General features: G+C 39.5%; 1 protein-coding gene across 4 annotated transcripts in view; it reads left to right on the top strand.

Moving 5' to 3' along the window:
* Nucleotides 1–25,600, top strand: part of TMEM117 (transmembrane protein 117) — a 433,115-nt gene that overhangs the window by 5,277 nt on the left and 402,238 nt on the right. The window contains exon 2 of one of the 4 annotated variants that reach the window (XM_036300144.1): nucleotides 5,187–5,218. In XM_036300144.1, the coding sequence (XP_036156037.1) occupies nucleotides 5,215–5,218 (4 nt within the window). In that variant the 5' untranslated portion in view covers nucleotides 5,187–5,214. Of the gene's footprint in view, nucleotides 1–5,186; nucleotides 5,492–25,600 lie in introns of those variants that run through there. The other 3 variants (XM_036300143.1, XM_036300146.1, XM_036300145.1) reach the window with 3 other exon arrangements.

The following is a 25,600-nucleotide window of genomic DNA, read 5'->3' as shown; positions in this document are numbered from 1 at the left end:
AAATTATTACAATAATTGTCAGGACATTGATGCTGCCTTGGTCTGGTACCTGATCATCTTTTAACTGTTGGAGTTACCTCTAAATTATCTCCCCACTTTCATCATGCCTCATACCAATTGATCATTTCCATATTGACAGAGAAATCTTCCCCAAACCCCGCTCTAATCAAGTATTACACTTTTCTGCTCTAAAACCTTTGATTCCCTATTCTCTACTGAGTAAATTGCAAAACAACACTTTCGTACAATCTTCCTTCAGGTGGCCCCAAATTTTCATGAACTCTCATAAGATACCCCCAAGCAGGCTGTATTCCAGCCGCACGGAACTGCTGATACATCGCTATGCCTGTGCCAGTCTCTCTCCTATGCCTTTGCTCAAAGTATCTTCCCAGGCTGAGTGTCCTCACCGCTTTCCCATTTTTCTTTGAATTCCTCTCCATTCTTAGCCTTTAATACCAGGTGAACTACTGGCTTGTAGTAAAATGTGTGGCATTTCTGAGATCAGATATAAATATTAGAGCCACCAGAGTTGGAACCCATGACTGAAGGCCTGTGGATTATCAGACAGTATATTAAAGTTTGAGCCTGTAGCTACCAGTATCTTCATCACTGTTATAATGTGAGAAAGCAGAGGCTACCAAGAAATGATAGTGTCCTCTACCTCATGATGTCATTACTTATAAAAGGGAATTAAATGGTGGAGATCTGAGAGATGCAGTGTTTTCTATAAGCATCCTTGGAAAATCACAGAGTGAACATCAGTGATGCATGACCAAAGGACAATCAGATCAGCTCTACTTATACAGATGCTCAAAGAAGAACAAAAGTCTGAGCAATTCTCTAGGCAGTCATATGGTTCCCGTTCTTTCCGATCGTGCTACCACAGTCATTTTGAATAGTAATAGTAGGCTCATTTATCCTAGAAGTACTGTGAATCTTATATCTGGTGGTTTTATTACCAGGCACATTTTAGCCAACATGTAAAGGGCAAGATTTTGGAATTTATTTTTGGTGTGGAGAAGGCATAGCATAGTGTCGAAGCCAAGTGGCATGGATCTGAATTCCGACTCTGGCAGAGATTCCTTTTGCTATTTGGTACAAGTTACTGAACTCTTAAGTTTTGGTTTTAACATTTGCAAAATAACAGTATTTTCTTCATTGGGCTGCTATGAAATTTCCATGAGATGTTTGTAAAGCTCATCGGCATAGTGCCCGGTACATGGTAAGTACTCACTAAATGTCAGCCTTAGTAACAGTGATAATAATGCAGAGCCTGGTGTTAAAATGAGATGGTGTTGGGTGGGGACACATCACTGCTGTTACTGGACGAGTCATTGTTGCAGTTTTTGGGCTCCTCTGCTCTTCTCTTTCCATAACATTAGCCAGTGGCAGGTTGATCTGCCTTCTTCTCATCTCTCCTGAACCATGAGGGGGCTTATCCTTTGGAGGGTACCACTCAGCTCCTCCAGCAGGTGTTTCTTGATAGTCCACTATGAGTTTGGCACTGAGCTGTGTCCTGGAAGTAAACAGTCCCCCCCCCCCCCCCGACCCCAGGACTTTATGATCCACGAAGGGAGACAAACACATAAACAGGTCATTTCACTATGATTTGATAAGAGCCAAGATTAAAGCAAACTTAAGATAAAAACTCATCCATGGGTGCAGAATTGGATTTAAACAAATGTAAAGGGTTTGCTGACTGCGCTGTACTGGGTAGCGTAGTCTATTTGAACAGCCTTAATCGTAGATTATTAGTGATAGAGTCACCAGTGATCCTGTTGATCATAAAGATGCTTTATGTGAGCTATAGAAGAGAAAAGAGTTTTGGTGCCCTGGGTATCAGATGCCCGAGGAACTAGAAAACTGGGCTGAGATGATGAGGCAAATTTGTGGCAACCTTGTGTATAAAATCAGGAAGTGGGGATCAGAGCGGTTTTATTCAAGGTAGGCAGATTTTGAAATTGGGGACCGTGTAGAAAACATCACTTCAGCTTTGGAGTATGAGGCACGAATAAATATCAGCCATTCTTAGCATAAAATAAAAAGACTAAAAGATCAATAACAGAGCCCTGTTCCTTTGGCTAGTATTTAAGTCACTAAATCTGTTAGTGGAAATTAAGAATAAGCTGTAAATGTGATGGGAAATATTTTATTGGGAGAAGCACTTCCAGCTTTGAGGTATATTAGAAAAAGCAAGGGCTAGGAATGGATTTGGATTCATATGCTGGCTCTTCCACTTCCTGGATATCTGAGCCTTTGTTTTCTTACCTGTAACATGGGCATGATAGTAGCATTCATAGCATCCCGGTAGGAATTAAAATCTCTTTCTAGTGCAGGTCTGTTGCTTAATTCTATAGTTCTCTCTCTTGAAACAATATGATTACTGGAGAGGAATAGCTATCTCCAACATTTTTTTTAAATGTTCTAATTCAACTTGGACATATAGACATTACAATATAGCCCACAAAGCAAGATTCTGAAGTTAAAAGCAACCGTAAAATAAGTATATGCCAACACTCCAGCAAGCACTTATTTAAAAAGAATCAAGGTCACATGTATTCAGTATTCTAAATTCTGCTGCCTTGATTGCGTGTAGGTAGAGGGAGTGGGGAGGGGTCAGTGCAACTACAACAGAATTTCCCATTGGTTAGAGAAGCCACAGAGAAACCTCTTAAATGATACCCCGATCCAGTTCTGATGGCAGGTCGGCATCACTTCTGCTTCAAGACTCAGTGGCTTTGAGATGATATTGGTGTAGTCTTTATAATGGTGACCTCTGGACATTTCCAGAGATGTTGCATGCAATCGGGTTGACGTTGACCCATTTGTCATCCTTACCTATTGAATGTCATGAAAACACATGACCTAGTGATCATTTTTATTCTTTGTTGCCTTCTCTGCTCTTTTCAGTGTGAGAACCATGAAGGTCTCTGCTGCTGTAGTGGGTGATGAACTTTACGTTAAAAAATAGAAAGAAACTTGTGATTATCACCATTCCTAAGTGTCTGAGCTGTAGCCCCTGGGACAGATATTTCAGAGAAGACACACAGATCACAAGAGACTTGAAATGGCTTAGAAGGTTGATGAAGCCAAGGCACAGTGACTGTTTGTTTTGCTGAATTTTATGGTCATTCCTTTTGTGTTTATGCTGCTATTCTAAAATACTTAAGTCTTCATTAACTGAAATTGTGGGTTTAATTGGCATTCATCAGCCTAGAATATTGGATTTGGATTTGGGAGCCTTGGAGTCTATTCTTAGGTGTTCGATTGACTTAGTTACTTCAGGCACGTAGCCTGATCTTTGTACTTTTAGCCATATACGTATATAATTTTTCCCTGTGCTAGAGAAGAATGTATTATATGACAGAGTTAATAGAATCATCTCTAGAGAAGAATATATCTCCAGAAGGCATTCGGGGGAATGACATCCCTGGGGCTGGGCCCTAGGCCGGGAAGACGCCTGGGGCTGATCTGGCTGCCGGCAGGGGCTGGAGACCAGGACTTGGGGGTCAGACTCCAGAGATTCAAATCAGAGCACTCCTGCTGGATGACTTCTGGAAGTTACATAATCTGTGTGAGCTTCAGTTCCCTGCCTGTAAACCAAGTGATGCCTATTTCAGAGGGTTGTTAGGAGGAAAATGAAATAACAATGCATGCAGACATCCAACACAGAGGGAGATGCCACATACTGCAGGCTTTGTAAGAGTCCCTCTTTTCTCTCTCAGTTCTAGATACATTGCAAAGGAAGAAAAAAGAATTGGCAGATTGTGGTGCAATCTTGCCTTTATTATTACTGTTTTTATCCTGGGTTTAATCAGCTTTATTATTGGGGAAAAGGGGAGATACAGCTTAGTCTGAGCACTGGATAGGCTTACCAAAACCGAACCCCAGAATTAGGCAACATCACCCAGCCACAGTCCTGGTAGACCTAGGAAGGCTTAATATGGTTTTTGTTTTTTGTTTGTTTGTGGGTTTTTTTTTTTTTTTTTTTTTTTTTTTTTTTTTTTTTTTTTTTTTTGTGCAGGCTGGCTCCCAAAAGGAAAGAGAGAGGAGCTAAGCACAACTTTGGAGGTAGGGTCTGGAAATCAGAATTTTTAGATATTTTCTTAAATTGATTTTAGAGAGAGAAGAAGGGAGAGTAAGAGATAGAAACATCAATGATGAGAGAGAAGCATTCATCCATCAACTGCCTCTTGCATGCCCCCTAGTGGGGATTGAGCCCACACCCGGGTTTGTGCCCCGACCAGGAATTGAACCATGACCTCCGGTTCAGGTGTCGACACTCAACCACTGAGCCACACTGGCTGGGCTGACATCAGAATTTTAAGAAAGCTTCTCCACTTCCAATGCAAATCCAGGTTAGGACCACCACTGTAGGCATGTTAGCTGTTTTTCATGGCCTCTATACCTTTGAATATGCCTAGATTGAGCATCCTTGCCTTCGTCACTTGGGGAAAGAAATTACGCTATCTTTTCAATCTTGAACTTGGGTATCTACTCCTCTGTGAAATCTTCTTTTCTCCCCACTTCCTTCCTACAATAGGAATTGCCCAATCCCTCCTGATTCTACCATAGACTCAGTTATTTCACAAAACTTACTGTGTTGAAATTGACAACTAGGCTGCGAACACTGTTTATGAAAGTGCATGCACATATGTATATTCGTCAATGTTTAAAAAAAGCTCTGAAAGTATACCCACCAAATTATCAGGGTTCTTCACTCTGGAGAGCGGGATTTGGCTAAAAGAATATGTGCTCAGTGAACTGCTACATTGCTTTAATTTTTAAGCAAATCCGGATTATAACAGTAACAAAAATAATTGAAGAGAGGAAAAGTATTTCATTATGTTATCTTGCTCTGTGATTCCTCCTGAGGTGACTGCCACATGTCATCTCAGTCATTATCCTAATTTTAAACAGTGTTCTGTCCTCTCGTATCCCTTCCTCTCCCCCTATTCTTTTATTGTTCTTTTCCAAATCCACCTATGGCCATGGGCATTCTTAGATGACAGAGAGGGCACAATATGTACATGACTCAATCTCAGACTTGTCTTGGTGCTGTAAGTAGGAACAGGTATCATCTTTTCTGAAGAACTTTTTATTGAGCCATTATAAATTTGAACATATAACAGGAAGAGAGACTGTTTGTTTTTCTGCTCTAACTCTATGTATCTTTTCTTATCCAGGTCAACGACGGAATTCAAGTTTTGAAGGATGGGTAAAGACTTCCGTTATTATTTCCAGCACCCCTGGTCTCGCCTGATTGTGGCTTACTTGGTGATCTTCTTTAACTTCTTAATATTTGCGGAGGACCCAGTTTCTCATAGCCAAACAGAAGCCAATGTTATTGTTGTTGGAAACTGTTTTTCATTTGTAACCAATAAATACCCCAGAGGAGTTAGCTGGAGGCTTCTGAAGGTGCTACTATGGCTACTCGCCATTCTCATAGGACTAATAGCTGGCAAATTTCTCTTCCACCAGCGCTTGTTTGGTAAGTACCCATGAGCTACAATGCTGTAATTATTCAGTCTCTGTTCTCCAAAATAGAGCTTTGTTGTTTCTAAATGCAAAATTTAAGATGCATTTCAGATCGCCCCCAGACTTAATTTGGTATATACTGCTGTAGCTAGGTTCTTCAACTACTCTCTGTTTAATAGTTTATTTTGTTTGCTATGCCCTAAGGGAAATTATCATGAAGTACCAGACTTCATTTAAAAAAATGGCTTTAGAGAAAAAAAAATAAATGAATGTTTGTGTGATCTTGTTTAGGGAATAGATGAAAATAACCCTTTCCCCATAAGCAGTACTTAAATATGATGTTGTAAATAAATGAAAATTGGCTGTAGGATGTTTATTTTCAGCTTATTCAACTACAGAACAGTATATTAGTAAGAAATCTCTTGGTACTAAGCAACAGAAAAAGAGACTAAATTAGCTCAAGATAAAAAGATAACTTACTGTAAGGATTTTGGGATGTTTCACAGAGACCAGGGATAGGATTTACTTTGATAATTGGGATAAATGGAACCAGGGGCTTGAATTCTGTCAGGGTGTTCTTGGTCTTGTCTCCTCTATCAGTCTGCTTTATTCTCTCCATTCACAGTGAAGATCATTTTACACTCACACAGAAAGACTGGCTTGACTCTCTTGATCCCAAGTTTAAACATTCAGGGAGGCAGCTGAAGTTGACCAGTTTGGGTATGGTTTCCACCTAATTCATTTTGGCCAGGGGGTGGGCGATATTTACCCCATAAATATTCATTGATCACTTATTGCATGTCAGGCACTATTCCAGATAGTGAATCACAAAGGTAAGATATCTGCCCACATAAAAATGTACATCCTACAGGAGAAATCACTAAGCAAGTAAATTTCTAATATGTAAAGAGGTAGTAGGTGCTATGGGCAATAAATTTTAAAATGCTGCTTGGTCACTTCGGAAGAGAACTGGGTAATAGAGCTTTGAATTTAGCACTTATAAGATCAAAGGTGACTTATTGTGGGTGTTTTCAGTCTAGCAGTTTGGTTAGAAACAGATGGCAATGACTTAAATAATGAATGAACAAACTATATATGTACATACATGTATGTACCCATCTTTACCCATCCTTCACATGTAATATTACATATTATTCCTTTCAATCTCTGTGTTCTCCTCAAACTATTGCCATCTGGTTCTATTACGTAAATACATAAAATATACATATTGTCTGTTTATTATATATGTACATAGTTTTAAGGAGTTTGATGAGGAAATGGAAGAAGGAAATGGGACGTAGCTAAAAATGGAAGGACCACCCTAACTGGTTTGGCTCAGTGGATAGAGTGTCAGTCTGTGAACTGAAGGGTCTCAGGTTTGATTCTGGTTAAGGGCACATGCCCTGGTTGCAGGCTCAATCCCCAGTGGGGGGCATGCAGGAGGTAGCCAATCAATGATTCTCTCTCGTTGATGTTTCTATCTCTCTCTCCCTCTCCCTCTCTGAAAGCAATAAAAATATATTTTAAAAAATGGAAGGACCAATGGTAGATTTTTGTTATTGTTGTTGGTGGTGATTTTATTTGAGGAGTGAGATTGATGGATCTGCTTGTTGTTATAGGGTAAGGAGCTAGACTAAAGTGCAGGTGAGGATATAGAAGAAGGATAGCATCTCTGAAGGTTTCCTTGGTTTGTGACTTAGGACACAGCTAGAAATAGTGGCCTTAAGAGGACAGGAAGAGAGACTCCTGTTCCTCAGAAATAATCATAAATGAAGTAAAAGCTGGAACTCTAATGGGAATGTTTGAAGTGAAGGAGTAGAGAGGGTGAATGTGCTCCCATCTGGTGATTTCTTCTTCACAATGAAGAAGGACGAGCTAAAGATAGAGATGGAGAGGTTGGATGATGCAAGGAATTTAAGAAAGTGGTCAAGGTTTGGAATAGTGATCCAAGGGAGTGTGGAAGCAGACAGGGTAGTAACAAATGAAAGGATTACAGATTATCACTGAGAGATGATGAGGTTATCTGCTATAACTCTGAATGCCACCAGTCTGAAGTGTTGAGCAGGTTTCTCTATGAGAGCTCCGTCACCTGGAACAGAAGTTGGGAGTGATTCATCTGGGTGGGGATTTTTTTGGCTTGTGTTATTGGAAACAAAGGATGGAACATAAATGGAGGGTTCTAATAAAAGAGTTATTGATTTGATTATTAGGGGGTCTGGCTGGATATGGAAAGGAGGTGGGGAAGATGCTGGTCTGGGAGGAGTGGGCAAGAGCCTGAAGATTTGGATGAAATTGAACAGGTAAAAGGAGAGTAAGAAAAGGGAAAGGACGGATGGGTGTGGTTAAATTTCATGTTCTAACAGAATTACAGCTATGCTTTGTGGTGATTTCCAACTAGGGAATCTTTAGAGAGTGGGTGCTAGAGTGGAGAGAGAGGTCATTGATACAGAGGATATCTAGGAACTGGGTGTCGGTTGGGCCATCCCCCAAACATTGAACAAGCATGGTATTCTAGTAGTAATCATGTGGATAGACAAAGTTAAAAATGGGGGAGGGTGGGGCGATGGGTCAGCAAAAATGGGTGAAGGGTGCTGGACAGACAAAACAATAGATATCCATTACAAGCAATGGCTGGATATGTTTGTAACCCATTCAGGAAATTTGCTCTGTATAGAAAGTTAAGGTGAACTTAGACCAAAGCTTTCTGCCTATATTAAGGATTAATTGAGAATCATATGGTCAAGGTTATGGTATTAATAATAAGGGAAGATCATTTGGTTTTGTAATTGCTATATTTTGTTAAGCTATCCCATTGCAAAGTCTTACCTCCTATACAAAAATCACATTTTAGTCATAACTTACTTTGTAATTCTCCTGTTGGTATAAATAATTCACTCTAGATTTCAAGTGGTATATTGAGTACAAATTATTTTAAAATAGTCTAAAAGTGTATCTTTTTGTTTGTTTATTTTTGCTTACTATAGGGAAGATTGTATTTACAGTCAGCTTTATCACTTCTATTTGGCAGTATGGCAATTTCTTTTAAAAATATATTTTTATTGATTACAGTGGAAGGGAGAGGGAGAAAGAGAGAAACATCAATGATGAGAAAGAATCATCTATCAGTTGCCTCTTGCATGTCCCCTACTGGGAATTGAGCCCACAACCCAGGCATGTGCCCTGATTGGGAATTGAACTGTGACCTCCTGATTCATAGGTTGATGCTCAACCATCAGAGCCACACCAAGTAGGTTAAAAGTCTTACTAAAAGTCTATAAAATTTTTTTTCATACTAAAAGTCTATAAAATTATATGGGGTATCAGAGAAAAAGGGATGATAACCTTTTGCAAATTTTGATGATAAGTAGATAACTAGACTCCTGATTGAATTTTCTAATAATCTTGAAACTTGTCTACTCCTGTTATCTCCCTTCATCTTCCTTAATGGCCATTCTTTCTTCCTTCACTCATGATCATATGCTTCTAAGAGTTCTTTCCTTCATAATTCATTCTGGATTTTGCTACTGAAATAATTTTTCTACATGGCTAAATGTCTCCTGTCACTTACAGAATAAAGTCTTAACTCCTTTGATTGATATTTAAAGCTTATTATGATCTACTCCTGCCTGACTTCAAACCTGATCTCTTGACATTCTACACTATGCAGAATTATTTGCTGATTCTCCAACCTGTGGGAAAGAAGCTAGATTGAAGTGTAGACAAAGATACAGAAGAAAGACAGCATCTCTGAAGGTTTCTTTAGTCTGTGACTTATGACACAAGTAGAAATAGTGACCTTAGAGAGGACAAGAGGAGAGATCCCGGTTGCTCAGAAATAGTTTCCCATGCTTCTTGCCTTTGCATGTGTGCCATCCCATACCCATCATGCTCATCCTCTCCTTGTTAAGTTGGTGAACTTCTCTTTTCCCTTCACATCCGAGTTCAAGCATTATGTCCTCTGGGATGCTTTCTTTAACTTCCTTCTGTCTGTTGTCATCCCCCTGGCTTCCACTTTTGTCCACATGCACCAAAGAAAGTACATCAAGTACATCAGGGTACTCTGGAACTGGCAGCCATGCAACGTTGTGGAAAAGAATCCAAGATTTAATGCAAGCATACTCGTTGTTCTTATTGGCTTGGAATGTGATAAATGTTTTCACCTTTGTTCCCAAATCATTAGCACTTACACACAATTCATTTTTTTAAAGGCCATATTTAAACCTTTAACAAATTGTTTACATAAGCTTGTGGTTAGTTGATGGTGATGATGGGGTATGTAAGTTTAGAGGATGGGATTGTTAATTGCAAGCACAGATATATTTGTTAATAGATATTGGAATGGTTTACAAAATAAACAATCATTTTGTGAGATCAGTTAAACCAGTGGTTCTCAACCTTCCTCATGCTGTGACCCTTTAATACAGTTCCTCATGTTGTGGTGACCCCCAACCATAAAATTATTTTCATTGCTACTTCATAACTGTAATTTTGCTACTGTTATGAATCGTAATGTAAATATCTGATATGCAGGATGTATTTTCATTGTTACAAATTGAACATAATTAAAGCATAGTGATTAATCACAAAAACCATATGTAATTATATATGTGTTTTCCGATGGTCTTAGGCGATCCCTGTGAAAGGGTCGTTCCACCCCCAAAGGGGTCGCGACCCACAGGTTGAGAACTCCTGAGTTAAAGGTTTTTTTTTTGTCATCCTCTAATGAAATGCCAAATAAAAATATTAAATAGAATGCCACTACCCTTTTCGTGTAATTAACTTGTGAGTCTTCCCTTATTTATTTTATGATAGAAAGTCTCTTCTTAAAAGACTCCAAAAGGACAACACAATATTGCCAATTTTAAGTGGCATTCGCTCTCTTCATTAGGAGGCCGCCAATCAATGACTCTCTGATCATTGATGTTTCTCTTTCTCTCTCTCTCCCTCTCCCTACCTTTCTGAAATCAATAAAAAAACTATATTTAAAAAATGAGGAAGAGCAAATGTTCTGTGAGCACATAATTTAATCCAGTTCATTGGTTATAAGTTTTATCTTTTAATGTGATATAATTATTACAATGTTGTGGCTATTTTGGTGAACAACATGAAACTCTCATGGTCTGTAATTTGTAGTAGGAATTGTACCAAATAATAATAGTGACTCTCACAAATTGGAAATTGCATGTTATCAGAGACACAAATGATTAGTGCATTTTAAATTATCTCTCTCTCCCATTCACTTTATGATTGGAATAATATAAGAGAGTTAGTTTTCCTGCATATTAGCACTAAACTTTATGATTTCAGACTAGTCACAAATCCTAAATTTCATAAATATTGAAAATAATTTAGGATCATATGTGAAATCAAAATTGATGTATATTAGAGAAATGTCTTTAGATTTAATATTGAATCTTGTTGAGTATTAAGATTTATAAAAATTGGATTCCATTGGAATGTCAGTTTATATTTTTCTAATGCTTCTCTTTTACATTCATTTGGTAAATTCCATTAAAAAAAAAAAAGCCTGTATTCAAGTAATGCATCCTAGTCTTTGGAGAATTATGCATTACAGATATCCATGACTAGAGAAATCCAAAATTATTGTGCTGATGATAAGACTTGTTTATATATAAAAGGGGAATTTAATTTTTTTGAGTTTATTCAAGAAATAATTCTTTAAAAATAGGTTTTTATTGATTTCAGAGAGGAGGAAGGGTGAGGGAGAGAGATATAGAAACATCAATGATGAGAGAGAATCATTGATTGGCTGCCTCTTGCTTGCCCCACACTGGGGATCAAGCCTGCAACCTGGGCATATGCCCTGACCGGGAATTGAATCATGACCTCCTGGTTCATAGATTGACACCCAACCACTGAGCCATGCTGGCTGGGCAAGAAATAATTTTTACTCCAAAAAGGAATTGAAATGATTTACAACAACACATATGCTTAATACAATAGGAATAGAAAATGAGGACCATTGAAAACAAGGAAAATCAAATATGTTTTGATTTCTTGAGTTTTGTTACCTTATTGGTTTTGAGCTTCCTTGGAGCTTGGACAAAAAGAGAGAAATGTGATATATTACATAGCTTTGAATTTCAGAAATGATGAAAATTACAAATTTCACAGGGGAAGTTTTCTTTGCACTAAATTCTGGTAAGGAATTTTTTTTTCTTTGCTTGATACAGGAAGCACTGAATGGTGAGTGGGAAATGCAGAAATGGACTTCATACTGTTGTATCTTAATGCAGACATTCACAAAATTTATAATATGGCTTTTGAGCATAAAAGCAGTTCTATATTGTAGTCTGTGAAAATTCCACGAAGGGCAAAATAAACAAGGTCCAAGTAATGCTTTCCAAGTGAATAACTTTACTCAAGGATAAATCTTAGAACATCAATATTGAAACAAATATATTTCTCCAACAAACTGCTCCTGCTATTTGCCCCCCCCCCCCTTTTTATTCCTAACACGAACCTCTGTTAATTGCCTTTTTTAAACATGGATGGAAGGAAGGCCAACTCAGATTGAATTGACAGGTATAGCATTTGATAATGATTCTGCACCTCTTAATATTGCATAGTATTTTTCCAAAACACATACATATGTGTATATAGTTATTTATAAAATAATGTATGGTTCCCTAGCCATACCATTAGCCTGGGGGTGGGGTGGGGTGGGCAGGGATTATGTTGTATTGCTTATCATTTAATCCTCAATGACTAAAACAATGCCAGGAACATAGTGTTTGATACATTTGAATGAAGAAATATTAATGTTCCTTTGTTTTTTTCATGTGGACTTTGCCAATGTTGCTTTTTTATTGTAAGCTACAGAAGGGTATTCATTGTTCATTCATAAACTATGACATGATCTCTGCTCTGAAGGAATTTAAAATCTGGTTAAAGAGACAAGATACATATATGTGAAAAATTAATTACTCTGATAATATAAGAAAGTACATATCAATATCAAATGAATAGTACAGACTGTGAGAGCTGTGGGGATTTAAGAAGAGAGATCATGGTGGGCCAGGAAGGCAAAAGAAAACTTTGCTGCCAGTGTGGGATGAGTCGGAAGTATGAGTGAGATTATAACAGATGTAATGCAAAGAATTTTACAGATTTCAGGTCATGGTGTGGAGGGTGTGAGCAAAAGAGATGAGAACAATTTAGCTCTTTTTGGAGTGAGGAAACTGAGGTCATGCTTATTTTTGACTGGAGTGAAAGGTTTGTGTTAGGAAAGAGCAGGAGGTGCGGTAGAAAGGTGGGCTGGCTGTACATTCTTTGGTCTTTCAATGCCAGTCCCATACTTTATCTCTTCCATTGTGGCATTTGAATCAAGGAAAGTATTTGAACAAGATGGAGGAGGATGATGAGATTAATCTTGAAGCAGAATCTGGCGGGAGTTGGTGAGGAAGAGGTTAGGGGAGTAGAAAGGAAGTAGGCAATTATTTTGGGGGCCTCTTGCAGTCATTCAGCCTTGAGATTGTTCAGGTCAGTTTGAAATGTAGGTGGATGGTGGGTAGCAGGTTGGGGATATATGGAACCTGTGAACCTTCAACAACTGATGGGATAGGAGGCGTTGAGAGTAAGAGTGAAATTACTGGGAACTAGGAAGATTGGTCTGGGTGACTACAGGAATGATTATCTTAAGAGAAGAGACAAAGTCATTAGGGGAATGTAGTTACAGAGGATAATGAGTTCAGGAAATGATGGATTGGTAATGAGAATGTAGGCAATGGCCCATTTACCTTGAATGATCCTCAGAAAAGCACAGTGTGGGTTTACTGAATTTAATCCAAACCTGCCATTTCTTACTCAAACCTTGAGACCAGATATATTTCAGAATTCAGTGCATGTGCTTACATTTAGTAGCTCACCCTATGGAGCTGAGAAAATACTCCATCATCAAACTCATTAATATATCTCTAGCTGAATATATACATATTCACATGAAGTGACATAAATAAAGCCTATGAACAGCCTCAAATCTGCGCAGGTTAGGTTTTGCTGCCAAATGAATTCAGGTTTGGCCAAGTGTTGCCAACAAATCAGTTAAATGAGCAGAGCCGTTTGGGTTTCAGAATTATGGGCCCAGGCTTGACTATCAGCAATATTTCATATATATCTTTGGTTCCCCCAAGATACTGTTACGGAAAAACCAGAGAAGAACCAAGCAACGCTTAGAGAGATGGAGTTACATTTATTACGCGCCGGCCCAGAGGAAAATGTATCTCAAATTCTGGGTGGAATCACACACGAAGTTTCTCATATTTATACGATTTTACCTTCTTTGTCTCCCAAATATGGGGTTTTTCTGGTTCCCTTTGCAAGTTCTTAAAGGGCCCTATGTGCTGGGGCTTTGAGACCTCGACCAAAGGCTTGGCCTGACGCCAGCACCGATAACTTCGTCTGGGGAAGGTTTAATGGCCTCTCTGAAATGGGAGTAGTCATATTATCCTTATTATTTAAGCCAGCAAGCATTTACAGAAGCCAGAAATAGCAGGGTTAATATTTCAAACAACAGTTTTTATATAGGATGGATGCTTCAATACCAGCTGCATAGAAATCATGATTCTTTTTTTAGAAGCATGTTATTATATAAAAAAAGAAGAATGGTTTGACTGATAACCTGGCATCTATGAAATATACATGTTAAAAGTGTATTTTTGTTATATTTATATTATGCAAAATATTAAGGAGTATGCTATTTTCTGTGTACTTATGTCTTCTAGTTTTAAACAGTAAGTTCTGAATAAAGCATTCTCAATACATCCAGACATTTGAGAAGATAAATTCTCAGATTTTTTTCTTTTGTTTTATTTTAACAAAAGGCTCTTTTCCATAAAATACCAAGTAACTCACTCAATAATGTTTTGTCATTTAATGAATTTATTAAAGCTAAGTGCTGTTTTGTTTTATATTTTCTTATTAGTAGCTTATACCTCGTTTGAAATTTTTTTCTTTGTGTTTGAGCTACACATATGATTTTATCAATTCAAAATAGGAAACATTCCAGAAAGTGTGGGCAAAATAGTCCTGGTGATATAGGAACATCCAAAGCACAAAGAAATAAATTTAATCATAATTTAGGAAGGAAAACCATTTAATGCAATGATATGAGTATGATCTGACTTCTTTTGTGTTAATTTGAGAAATAAGTAGCTGAGTAGTATGAATAATCCTCAAGTTTATCCTAATAGTTGGTAGTAATTTTAAATAAATGTATATTTATTACTACTCAGAATGATTGTCAACAATTATTTTAAGAATATACAATCAAGGTGATAAGGACTTCATTTTGAAGGAATTACTTGAAGAAATGCTATATATGTAGCCAAATGTTATTTAGAATACCTGTAGTTTTAAATCCTCTCAAAATACAGTATTTGATACTCATGATAGCCATTATTTAAATGTTCATCGCCATCTTCATTCTCAGCCAGTGTATACTGAGTGCCAGAGTCTTTGTTTTTCTTGACACTTGAATTGTCAACCCATAATTCGTTTTTGTAGAGTAAAATCATTTTAGAATCAGAAGTGACAGCAGCATTCAAGTTAGAGAAAGATGTTATTCCAGTGCTTGGAGTGGCCTTTAACATAGAGAAAATAAGCAAACTTTTTGATATGAGAGGTTAGGAAAGGTAAGTTGGGAAATGATTGATGTTTAGCATTAAACTGATCCCCGAGGAATACCCCTCTTCCAGGGAAATTTGATGTCTAAGAGTTTTTGAAGTTGGTAGCCCTTTACAAAACCCTCATCCTGTAACTTTTTTTTTTTTTTTTCCTGCAAAAAGCTTTATTGTTTCATTTGGTTCAATGCATGGGAGGGGGCTTCAGGGTGGTTAAAAGAATGACTAGTACTTTTGGGAAGAGGCTCAGGTAAAAGCCAGACATGAGGGGATGCAGAGGGGCCTCTCAAAGGCCTCTGGGCTCCACAGGCTCCTAGTTGCGCTTAAGGGTGAGCCTTTGGGAGAGATATTCGCCCAGCCCAGCCCAGCCCGGGGGCCAATCAGCCTGCTGAGGTTAGTCAGGTGTTAACCATCTTTTTGATGAGTTTCACCTCTTCATCCAGGAAGTGGTTCTCCAGGAACTCACAGAGATGAGGGCCTGCAGCTCCAAAATGGCCTGGTTCAGGTTCCTCTCCAAGGCCAGGGTGGCTTCCATGGCCCTGAGTTTTGCCCCACTCATCTTGGGAAGGCTTCAGCACATCCTGGAAGAGAGTGCGGCTACAGTGCTGGTTTTGCAAAATTAAGAGATGCTCAGCACCCTTGTGCTTCTCTGCCAACTCTCGGAAGAAGTGGCCACTCCCTCGAGAGCCACTTGGTGGGTTGAAATAGAAGCCCAGAGAGAGGTAGGTCCAGGAGGCCCACAGATGCAGGTTGGTCAGGTGGGTGACCGCAGCCTCCACTTTGGTGGAATAATTCTGACGAATTTGGGAGCTCATGGTTGTTCAGCAATAAGGAGTTAAGGTAGAAAAAAACCACAGTATGTTGGCTGGTCCTAGAGGTAGTTCTGAAGGTGATGATTGGAGAGTGGCCAGAGGCTGGAAGAAGGGGCATCCCTGGGTCTGTTCCATCAGCGGTTTTCAACCTGTGGGTCGCAACTCCTGAAAATACATCCTGCATATCAGATATTTACATTACGATTCATGACAGTAGCAAAATTACAGTTATGAAGTAGCAACGAAAGTAATTTCATGGTTGGGTGTCACCACAACATGAGGAACTGTATTAAAGGGTCGCGGCATTAGGAAGGTTGAGAACCACTGGCACTATTGATGCAAGAGACAGATCCGCGACTGCCCAGGGCACTGCCTCACCCTATAACTTTAACGTTCTTCTCTCTCATAGAGCAGGAAAGGAGGGAGAGGCTGGAAATCCCCAGGTTTGCAGTCACTTCCTCCCACATCTGCTGAGTAGGTGCCCGATGAGGTGCAGAGTGTGTTACCCAGCCATTAGCACTGAAGGGCAGTCAGCTGCAGCTTTCAGTGTGAAAGGATCCCCAGGTGCTCTAGTTCCAGCAGAACAGAGGATGCAAACACTGTCAAAGGATACCTCAAGGACTTGCTAACACCAACTCAGGGTGGAGCATTGTCATTAAGCAATCATTAACCAGCTACCTTTCTAGCTACTTTTTACTGTACTTGATAGAGATGAGTTATTCAGGGGTCAAGGCACACCCTCCTTACCAGGTCCAACCATTACCTCCACTCCTCATTTCCCACCTATGGAAGGAAATGGTAGAAATTTCCTATGAAAGTGGAATTGTAGCAGGCATACCCATGCAAGAGTAGCCACTTCACCAATGGGTGCAAGGGAACTAGCCAGTGTGGGACTTGACAGCTGGTTCAACAATACAGAGTAAAATTGGAAGTGAAGGGTGCTTGATGGCTTAATTCTTTAATACCACTTTGCTCATACCCCATTTGTTTGTTGTTCAGGTAATAAATAGTCCTGGAGGAAGAGGAGTGTGGTTTGAGAGGGCACTGACAAAAGTTTTCCCTGTTTTTTTTTTCTCTCATTAATTTTTGTAACTAGAATCAGTTCTTAAAGATGTTCTCATTGGGTTAAAGTATTATGCTGCTTGGGAGGTGTGATGAACAAGCGAGGATGTTAGCAGTTGGCATCATTGGGAGATGTAGGTCCACAGCAGTGGTTCTCAACCTTCTGGCCCTTTAAATACAGTTTCTCATGTTGTGGTGACCCCCAACCATAAAATTATTTTCGTTGCTACTTCATAACTGTAATGTTGCTACTGTTATGAATCGTAATGTAAATATCTGATATGCAGGATGGTCTTAGGCGACCCTGTGAAAGGGCCGTTCGACCGCCAAAGGGGTTGCGACCCACAGGTTGAGAACTGCTGGTCCACACGGTAAGTGCTGGTCACTGGGAGAACATAGGAGAGTGTTCTGATCTGGAAGCTGTCCTGCTGTGCAGGGTTCTGGAGCGAAGGGGGAACAAAGGCCATTAGAAGTGAACCTAGGGGGTTCACAGGGGTCAGGCTGGAATAAGGGGTGCATGGCCTCTCCACAGACAAACTGTAATTGCGTCCTAGTGGTGGCTTTGCAGCTGTGTATTGATTTTGAGTATCGACGGTGGTCAAAGCAGTTCTGTTGGTTTTGATTTGTATTTTTGTCCTGGTCATGGCCCAGACTTACTGCTGATGGGTAAACAGAACTGTCCAGGGTTGATCCGCTTGGCTCCAAGGTCACGACAATAGCCAGCAGTAAAATTGGAACATAAATGGAAACCTCCTGATTCCCAGACAGGTGCCTTTTCAGGCATCCCAGATGGTGAGCTGGCAGCCGGTGAGCCTGTGGGCCTCAGGGCTGGGTTGTGCTAGGCCACTCCTTACAGCTCGCTCCACTTTGTCTGTGTTCAGGGACCTTTTCTGGCACCACCCTCTGCCTGACCAGACCTCTCTCTTGGGTAAGGAAAGGCATTTAGTTGACCTGGCAAGAAGTTGCGCAGTTCCAGGACAAAGCCCGTCGTTGCCGCTGACCCAGAAGGTCTCCACACAATGCTTTCTGCCCTTGCAGCCATCAGCAACCTCACATTCTGTGCTGGGCTTCACTTCTCTCTTTTCAAGAGGAATGTGATTACGCATCAAGATTTCCCTGGGCTGGTCCATGCTTGTTATAATACTGTGTGTGTCCCTGAGGACATGCCCATTGACATGGACAGACCAGCTGAGAGAAGACAAGCTGGTACACACATAAACCCGAGAAGGGTGAGCTTGAACTTATCTCTCGGCAACCCAAGGAAGCTAATGTTCATATTATAAATTTTTAAACTTCATATTTTTCTGCTCCCTCAGCATCCCCTCAAACAGGCTGTGAGCACCCTGCCCAGGTGACCAGGTTTACTAGTATAAGGTTTTCCCTTCTTATTCCCCTACCCCCCAAAATCTGTGACCTAGTGACATTCAAACACACCAATGAAATCTCCCTGTACCTTTCCCTTGTGTCCTCCTGACCCCACATAAAAATACTTGCCTGTGGGTCCTTAACTCTTGGCTCCCCGCTTGCCTTGTTGAGCCTGCTTCCTTGCCTCCTCATGCCTCCTACCCACAATGTGGCCCCTTCCTGGCAAGCAGTGACTTGGACTCTCTAGGAATGAGTGGTGTTTTCCTTCTCTGTCCCTTCTTGTGGCCACACTTGACTGAGCATCTCATGAAAGAATATAGAGCAAAGTTTCTTTTTTTATTTTATTTTTTTATTTGGGCGCCAATGCTGTCGTTTATTGCGCGGAATGGGGCTGTGGAGGTTAGTGAGGCCTGGGGGGTGTGGTGGGAGCATTGCTGCCTTGGTTAGTCAGTACATTCATCAAAAAGGCGGGGAATCCCCAGCCTTACCCCCATACCCAGGTGTAGCCAGGACTGCTGACCCCTGGAGCAAAGTTTCTTGTTCTTCCCAATTTATTCCTGCTTGAACTATACCCCTTTTCAGCATCATCACTGACAAACATATCAAGTACCTATTAATTGCAAAGAACAGTTCTAGGAATGGCAGGCACAAAGTTGTGGGCAAGGAAAGGAGAAATGCTTTGGGGGTAGAGTGTGAATGGGGCAGTTTTCCTGGGTCAGCAGATTTGGGTCTAGTGGAGACAGGAAAGGGAAGTTGAAGGTAAATTGTGGAGGGAAGTGAATTTCAGTTAAGGAGCTTAAAATTCTGAAACAATGGGGAAGCCAATGGAGCAGTCCCTCCCTTTTACATTACAAAAGCTGTATAAGCCTGTTGTTAAAAGAAACCACAATATATATGAAGTCAAAGAAGAAAAGTAAACATGTTTGATCACAAGGATGACAGAATCAAAATAGGAAGATGAATGCAGGATGACTGGCATTTGGGCAGGGGGGTGGGTGTGCTGCAGTCGCTAGGGTACTCATGACCTCTGGTGACGAAGGCTCCATTTGGAAGTGGCAGTGAGGATGGAGTGGAGGAGAAGGAAGGAAGGAAGCAAAGGTGTGGAGGAAGACCTGATAGCTCAAGCATGCTGTTCTTCTTCTTCTTTTTTTTTTTTTTAAATGCCATCTTCACTTTAAGAACTTCTGTTCCCTGAGCCCATTCCCATCATTTACTGAACATAAGGCATATCAGTCAGTTTCTAAAATTGGAACCTTAAGTTATCATTAGATCATCCTACTTTCTTTTCTCTGTTTGCTGAAAGAAATGAATGTATTATTCTGATTATTTGCAACACTACAAGAGACTCTAAGAAAAAGAAGACTTACATTCACAGATAAATCCATGAAGCTGTGAAGATATTGATGGTGCTGAATTTCTTTTTTGAAGCTTAGTGTTTACCTGAACTTGTTCACTCTTTTGGATTATGCCCATTGATTTGTCTTAATTCACTTGCAAAGTGTTGGAGCCTTAATAACACAGCTTTAATAAATATATTTTGTTCATTCAATAAATACTTATTGTGCATTTTCTAGGCTCTGGGGATGCAGCATTGAATATCACAAAGCCCCTGCCCCGATTGAACTTCCATTCTAATGGGAAAAGGCAGATGATAATGAAGAAGTCATTACATATTAAATCAGAGGGCTATACATGTTGTGGGGACAAACAAAGCTGAGGACTCCAGGGTGGGGTGTGGGACATTGCAGGAATTCCATCTCTGATAAGGAGGAGATGCTTGACAAAGATCTGAAGGAGATGAAGGAACAGCCCAAATAGCTTTCTAGGGGGAAACTACTCAAGAAGAGACCAGGGCGACTGTCAAAGCCCAGGCAGTCCTGTATTTTGAGTGTTTGATGACTAGCCAGAGGCCAATGGCTGGAGCCCAGTGGGGTTGAAATGGGATAGCAAATCACAGACATGTCATTGGAAAGAAAAAGTCCTTTACTCTTAAAGGAAAATAAAAACACTAATAAACAAATACGTGTATATCACTTTGAGAATGTAGTGTCTAATACAGACATACTGTATTTAAAATTGGTGTTTTAGCAGAACCCTTGAGCCCTCCTTCTTAGTTTACTCTGAAATAATACGCAAAGATTTTTATTCTGGCAGTTTCTTTATTCTTCTGAACTTCCCACTATGGCTACTTTATGGGGGTGCCCAGCCCACCTCCATCCAACCGGTGAGACACAGAAGTGAAGAAGGCTGCTTTAAAAAATGGTGTTATTTAATGCTTTTGAAGAGTGTCTCTACTCCGTGTCTGTCCCTCATCCCCGCCAGCAGAGCTAACTCTGTAATGGTATTTTCAGCAGTGGAGGTAAGGAGGAGGGTCCCCAACGAGCAGTTGTGGGGCAGTCCTCATTGTTTGTTTTTAAAGTTCTGACTCTCAGATCCTTTCAGAGTAAGAATAGACGTTCTGTCCATATGAGGTGGGGAGGCTGTAGAGGTGGGGGTTCATAGCGCTTCCCATTTTTCCTCCCATTATAACCCCAGCCACGAGTCTGTTGGTTCAGCTAACTGAAAAATGACCCCACCCATTTATTTCTAGGTTGCTCTCCTGCTTCTGTTTAGAGCCTAAACAGATTATTGGACTCCCCTCCACTGAATTTTGTAAACACAAGCGGTTAACAATCTATGTTTAAATCAGGACAGAGAATTTACTCTAATTCTAGATGGCAGATCAGATTGAATATGAAAGAAGAATATTTTTGCCCTTTTTCAGAAAACTATCAGCAGTGGGTGGAGGAAGATCTTCAATGAGAAAAATCTAGATATTTTAGACTTAGAAAATCAGGAAAGGTTAATAGAAGAGATGCTATGCATTCATTCAAGAGGTATTTCTAGAGTGCCTGTTATATTGGAGGCCTATATTCTAGGAACTGGGGATAATAATAACAACAAAACACTTAAGGTTATTTTTTCTCAGATGTTGCATGCTCTGGTGGGGGAAATACAAATAATTGTGGTCATTGATTCAATTCATTGTAGTTTTCTGTCTCACCCATTTCTGGAACATGGTAGGATTGTATTTCTGGTCTTGTGATGCGTTCTGGCTGGTTAGATGTGAGCGGGGTGACATGTGGTACTTCTAAGCCAGAGCATTGATTGCACATGCAAGACCCTCCAGGTTTCCCCCCTCACTTCCTCGGCAACCAGCAGTGTTCCAGAAGCTGCTGCTCTGTTAGCCTGAGTCCCAGAGTGAAGGCAGTGTGGAGTAGAGTCCTTAGCTGACCCTAATGGACATATAGTTTGACAAAGGAATAAACCTTGGTTGTTTAAACACATTGAGGTTTTGGAATTGTTTGTTGTTGTGACATAACCTAGCCTAACCTGACTGATACAGGATTTCAGAATTAAACACAATTTAAAAAAGAGATGATTTCAGATAATGATGTATTCTATAAAGAAAACAAGGCAGGGAGCTGGGATGCTAAATGCCTCGGGTGGTCGCACTCTGAATCGGGTAGTTGGATTAGCTCCCTTTGAGGATGTTAGATTGGACTAAGACCCGAATGGTGAGAAGGAGCTAGCCAAGTGAAGATCTGGAAATAGTGCACTGCAAATTGAAGGAACAGCAAATGAAAACATCCATGAGTGGCAAATATTTGGTAAACTTGAGAAACATCAAGAATGTTTGTGGGACCTGAGGAGGGGGGAGGGAGAGGAAGAAGAAGTAGGTAAGAGTGAGTGATGTAGGATGTGGTAGATCAAGGTAAGGGCATTTTATTTCATTTTAAGGCTGAGCTGTCTTAGGGTTTTGAAGAGAGGAATGTCATGATCTTATTTAGGCTTTTACAGTGACTTTTTGGGTTGCTCTGTAAAGAATGTATAGGAGAAAGAATGAAGGCAGGAAGACTAACTTCTAACTGGTTATTAGGGAATTTCTGTGTTAGTTTAAGGAAGGAGCATGGTGATTTGACTCAGGATGGTAACAGTGGAGATGGACAGAAGTGGGTGGAATTAGAATGCATTTTGGAGATTGATCCCACAGGATAGGATGTTGAATTGGATGTGGGCAATACATTTAAGATTTGGGGATGAAAATTCAAGCTTCTATTTTGGACACACTGAGTTTGAAATGTTTACCTTTATAATCATACTTGTTCAATACAAATTCCGTATGTATGAGAATCCAGTTCTAGTAATATAAAGTAACTTGTATCAGAGTAATCTTCCTGTAGATAAAAATTATAACCTCTTACCGCCCCTGCCCCCCCCAAAAGACAACTATTTTAAGGCATTGGAGAATGACCAAAGGATGGTGGAAACAAGAGGAGATACAACCTTGATTAAAGAGAGCTGTACTGGTGAGATCCGTGTGTATATTGTTTTAACCCTGAAGGTACTTCCCAGTGCAGTAGCATGGGGGCAGCTCTAACCCCAGTGGAAAGCCACAGTTCACCTGATTTGTGGGCTCAGAAAGTAGAATTCGGGGATGGCACAGCAGTTGGAAAGTAATGAGGGAAATCCTGAAAAGGGCCAACCCTCGATAGACATAGTTTAACAAAATTGACATAAGGAGAAATAATCTGAATAGCTATGTATCTACTCAAGAAATGGAATTCTTTATTAAAAAGCTGTCCATAGAGAAATGTCCTGGCTTAAATGGTTTCAATTCTAGTGGTCTTGAGGACTTGGTGTTATCCCCCAAGGAAAAAGGGGAGTCGGGATTCATTATGTTTAATTTATTTAATATGTATGTAGTACTTATTATGTTCTTGGCTCTATTCTAAGCACTTTACAAATAACTTATTTGTCAGACATGTATATGCTGGTATGGAGGACATGGAGGACAATTTCAGGAATGATCATTTTCTATAACATATACAATAGAACTGAATATTTCTGGCTGTTTTCTGTTCACTGGTGACAGAAAGTTGTGAGAAAACTGGGACATGCTTTCAAATGTGTACTCTGTTGGTATGAACAATTAATCAGTGTCTCATTCTTACGTTATCTCTGAGTGCAGAATAGAATGTAGTTTACGATCGGTAAAGCCTAGCTATGAGGCCCAGTTGGACTGTTTTCTGTTCCCTGTCCCTGTCCTTGCTCATTCTTTTCTGCCTTTCTCACTCAGATTGTTTGTTTTCTTGCATCTCTACATGTCATATCTTATATTTTCTTCAAATTTATTTCAAACCTTATCCTATGATTTATTGTGGTATAAACTCGCATCTTACATTTTTTGCAGGGTTTAGTAAACCTTATTTTTTTGTTCTTTTATTATTTTTATTGAATTTATTAGAGTGACACTGGTTAACAAAATTTACAGGTTTTAGGTGAAAAATTCTACAACACATCATCTGTACACTGTATTGTGTGTTCACCATCCCAAGTCAAGCCTCCATCCATCTCCATTTATCCCCACCGTACCCTCCCGTGAGTGATGAATGAATGGAGGCAGGTGTCTATTATGTTAGAAGATGCAAAGAAGCAGCCTCTTTTGTGCAGCTTCATCCTCATTGGTATCACGGTTTTGCAACTGGAAATTAACTGAATAAAATGTCTATCTAGTTTAGCTGTCTGCACAACAGTGACTAGTGTTTAGTACAATTATGTAAGCTATTATAAAACAACTTTGCAATACTTGAGAATGAATTGACTTGTTATTGATTTGATTGATAACTGATGTATGTCAGCAAGAAGTTAATGTTTCATAAAAGATTAATTAGATACTGTTATTTAAGCACTTATGAGGAGTCTTTTTTTGTGTGTTTAGAGCACAGTACTAGGCCCTATTGGGTCTTCAGTAATGCATTCAGGTATTCTGAAAAAAGGCCCCAAACACATTAGTTGATGAGCTTTGTGGGTCCTACCTTAATTTATTTATTTCTTCATGAACATATTTGTTAATTATTAAATATGTAATCTTAATCTTAAATGATAATTGCTCAAAGGTGAGTGATGTAAATGAGTGTGGCAATCTCTACTCTTCCTTGGGGTGAGTTGTGACTAAGGCATTTCAAAGCTCCTTATCTTCAGAACCACCTGCTACCTATCTCAACTCCAGGCTCATAATTTTCCACTTTTGGCTTATATCCTGTAGTAATCAAGGACTGGCTTGGAAACAGCATTGGCACAGACCGTCATTATGAGCACAAATCCTATTCTAAAAATAAATGAAAAAACCGTCTGCCTCTAACCATAGAAGACCTATGACTAAGACATTGCTTCTATTTGGCCGCTGTGGAACTCAGTGACACAGCAGGTAGTAAGAAGTAGGAAAATTCTTTTTTTGAAGATATTTTCTTTTAGGCATTTTATTTGCTAACTTTTAGTTGAGAATTCCAAAATAATTTCCATGACAGAGCTTTTGTGTATTTTAATGTTACCAGAGAATTAGCTTACTCAAGAATGGAAATCAGGAGTCATTTCATGACATATTGTATTAGAAGAGGTTGAGCATTTGTTGATAATCCCCCAGTTATAAAGGTAATTTTGAATTTTTTCATCTTCCAGTTAAGATATTTAGGATACTAATGTATTTCCCTACTCTACCATCAAGTAGTATGTCTTGCTTCATGGCGCAAAGAAATTGTGTCAGGAAATAAAATTTAGCCAGTTTTTAAATTCTTAATACCCTTAAGAGCATTATACAATTTGCATAATATCCACAGATTATAGCCCACTTTTGTTCCTTTGATTCTTGTGTCATGAAATAAAATTTAGCCAGTTTTAAAATTCTTAATACCCTTAATAGGTATTATGCAATTTCTCTAATATGCACAGATTTATAGTCTACTTTTTTTCTTTTGATGTTTTTTATTTTTCATTTATTTATTTTTGCCAAAAGAGAAAGAAAAGAAATGATGACACAGATGAGGTGTTTTACTGTATTTTTTATAAAATATATTGAAATAGATTATAAAATCAGAGTCTAAAAATGTAGGAGCAATAGTCAAAATGACGCAGGAAGCCCAGTAGAGAATTGCATCAAAGATGCCATGGGCAACAAAATTTTAAGTGAGTGCTCAGTAGAGCTGAATGCTTTAAGAGAGACTGAAAGATGTTGCAAAGAGTCATTAAATGTGGTGATAGTTATAACAGAGACAGTAGTTTGTAATAAAAAATGCTTCCTTGCCCTAACCAGTTTGGCTCAGTGGATAGAGTGTCGGTCTGTGGACTGACCAGGTTCGATTCTGGTCAAGGGCATGTACCTTGGTTGCAGGCACATCTCCAGTAGTGGATATGCAGGAGGCA

Source organism: Myotis myotis, unplaced genomic scaffold, assembly GCF_014108235.1.
Source record: "Myotis myotis isolate mMyoMyo1 unplaced genomic scaffold, mMyoMyo1.p scaffold_m19_p_3, whole genome shotgun sequence".
Lineage (NCBI taxonomy): Eukaryota > Metazoa > Chordata > Mammalia > Chiroptera > Vespertilionidae > Myotis > Myotis myotis.
The sequence above is the reverse complement of the archived record's forward strand: the minus strand, read 5'-3'. Positions and strand labels throughout refer to the sequence as shown.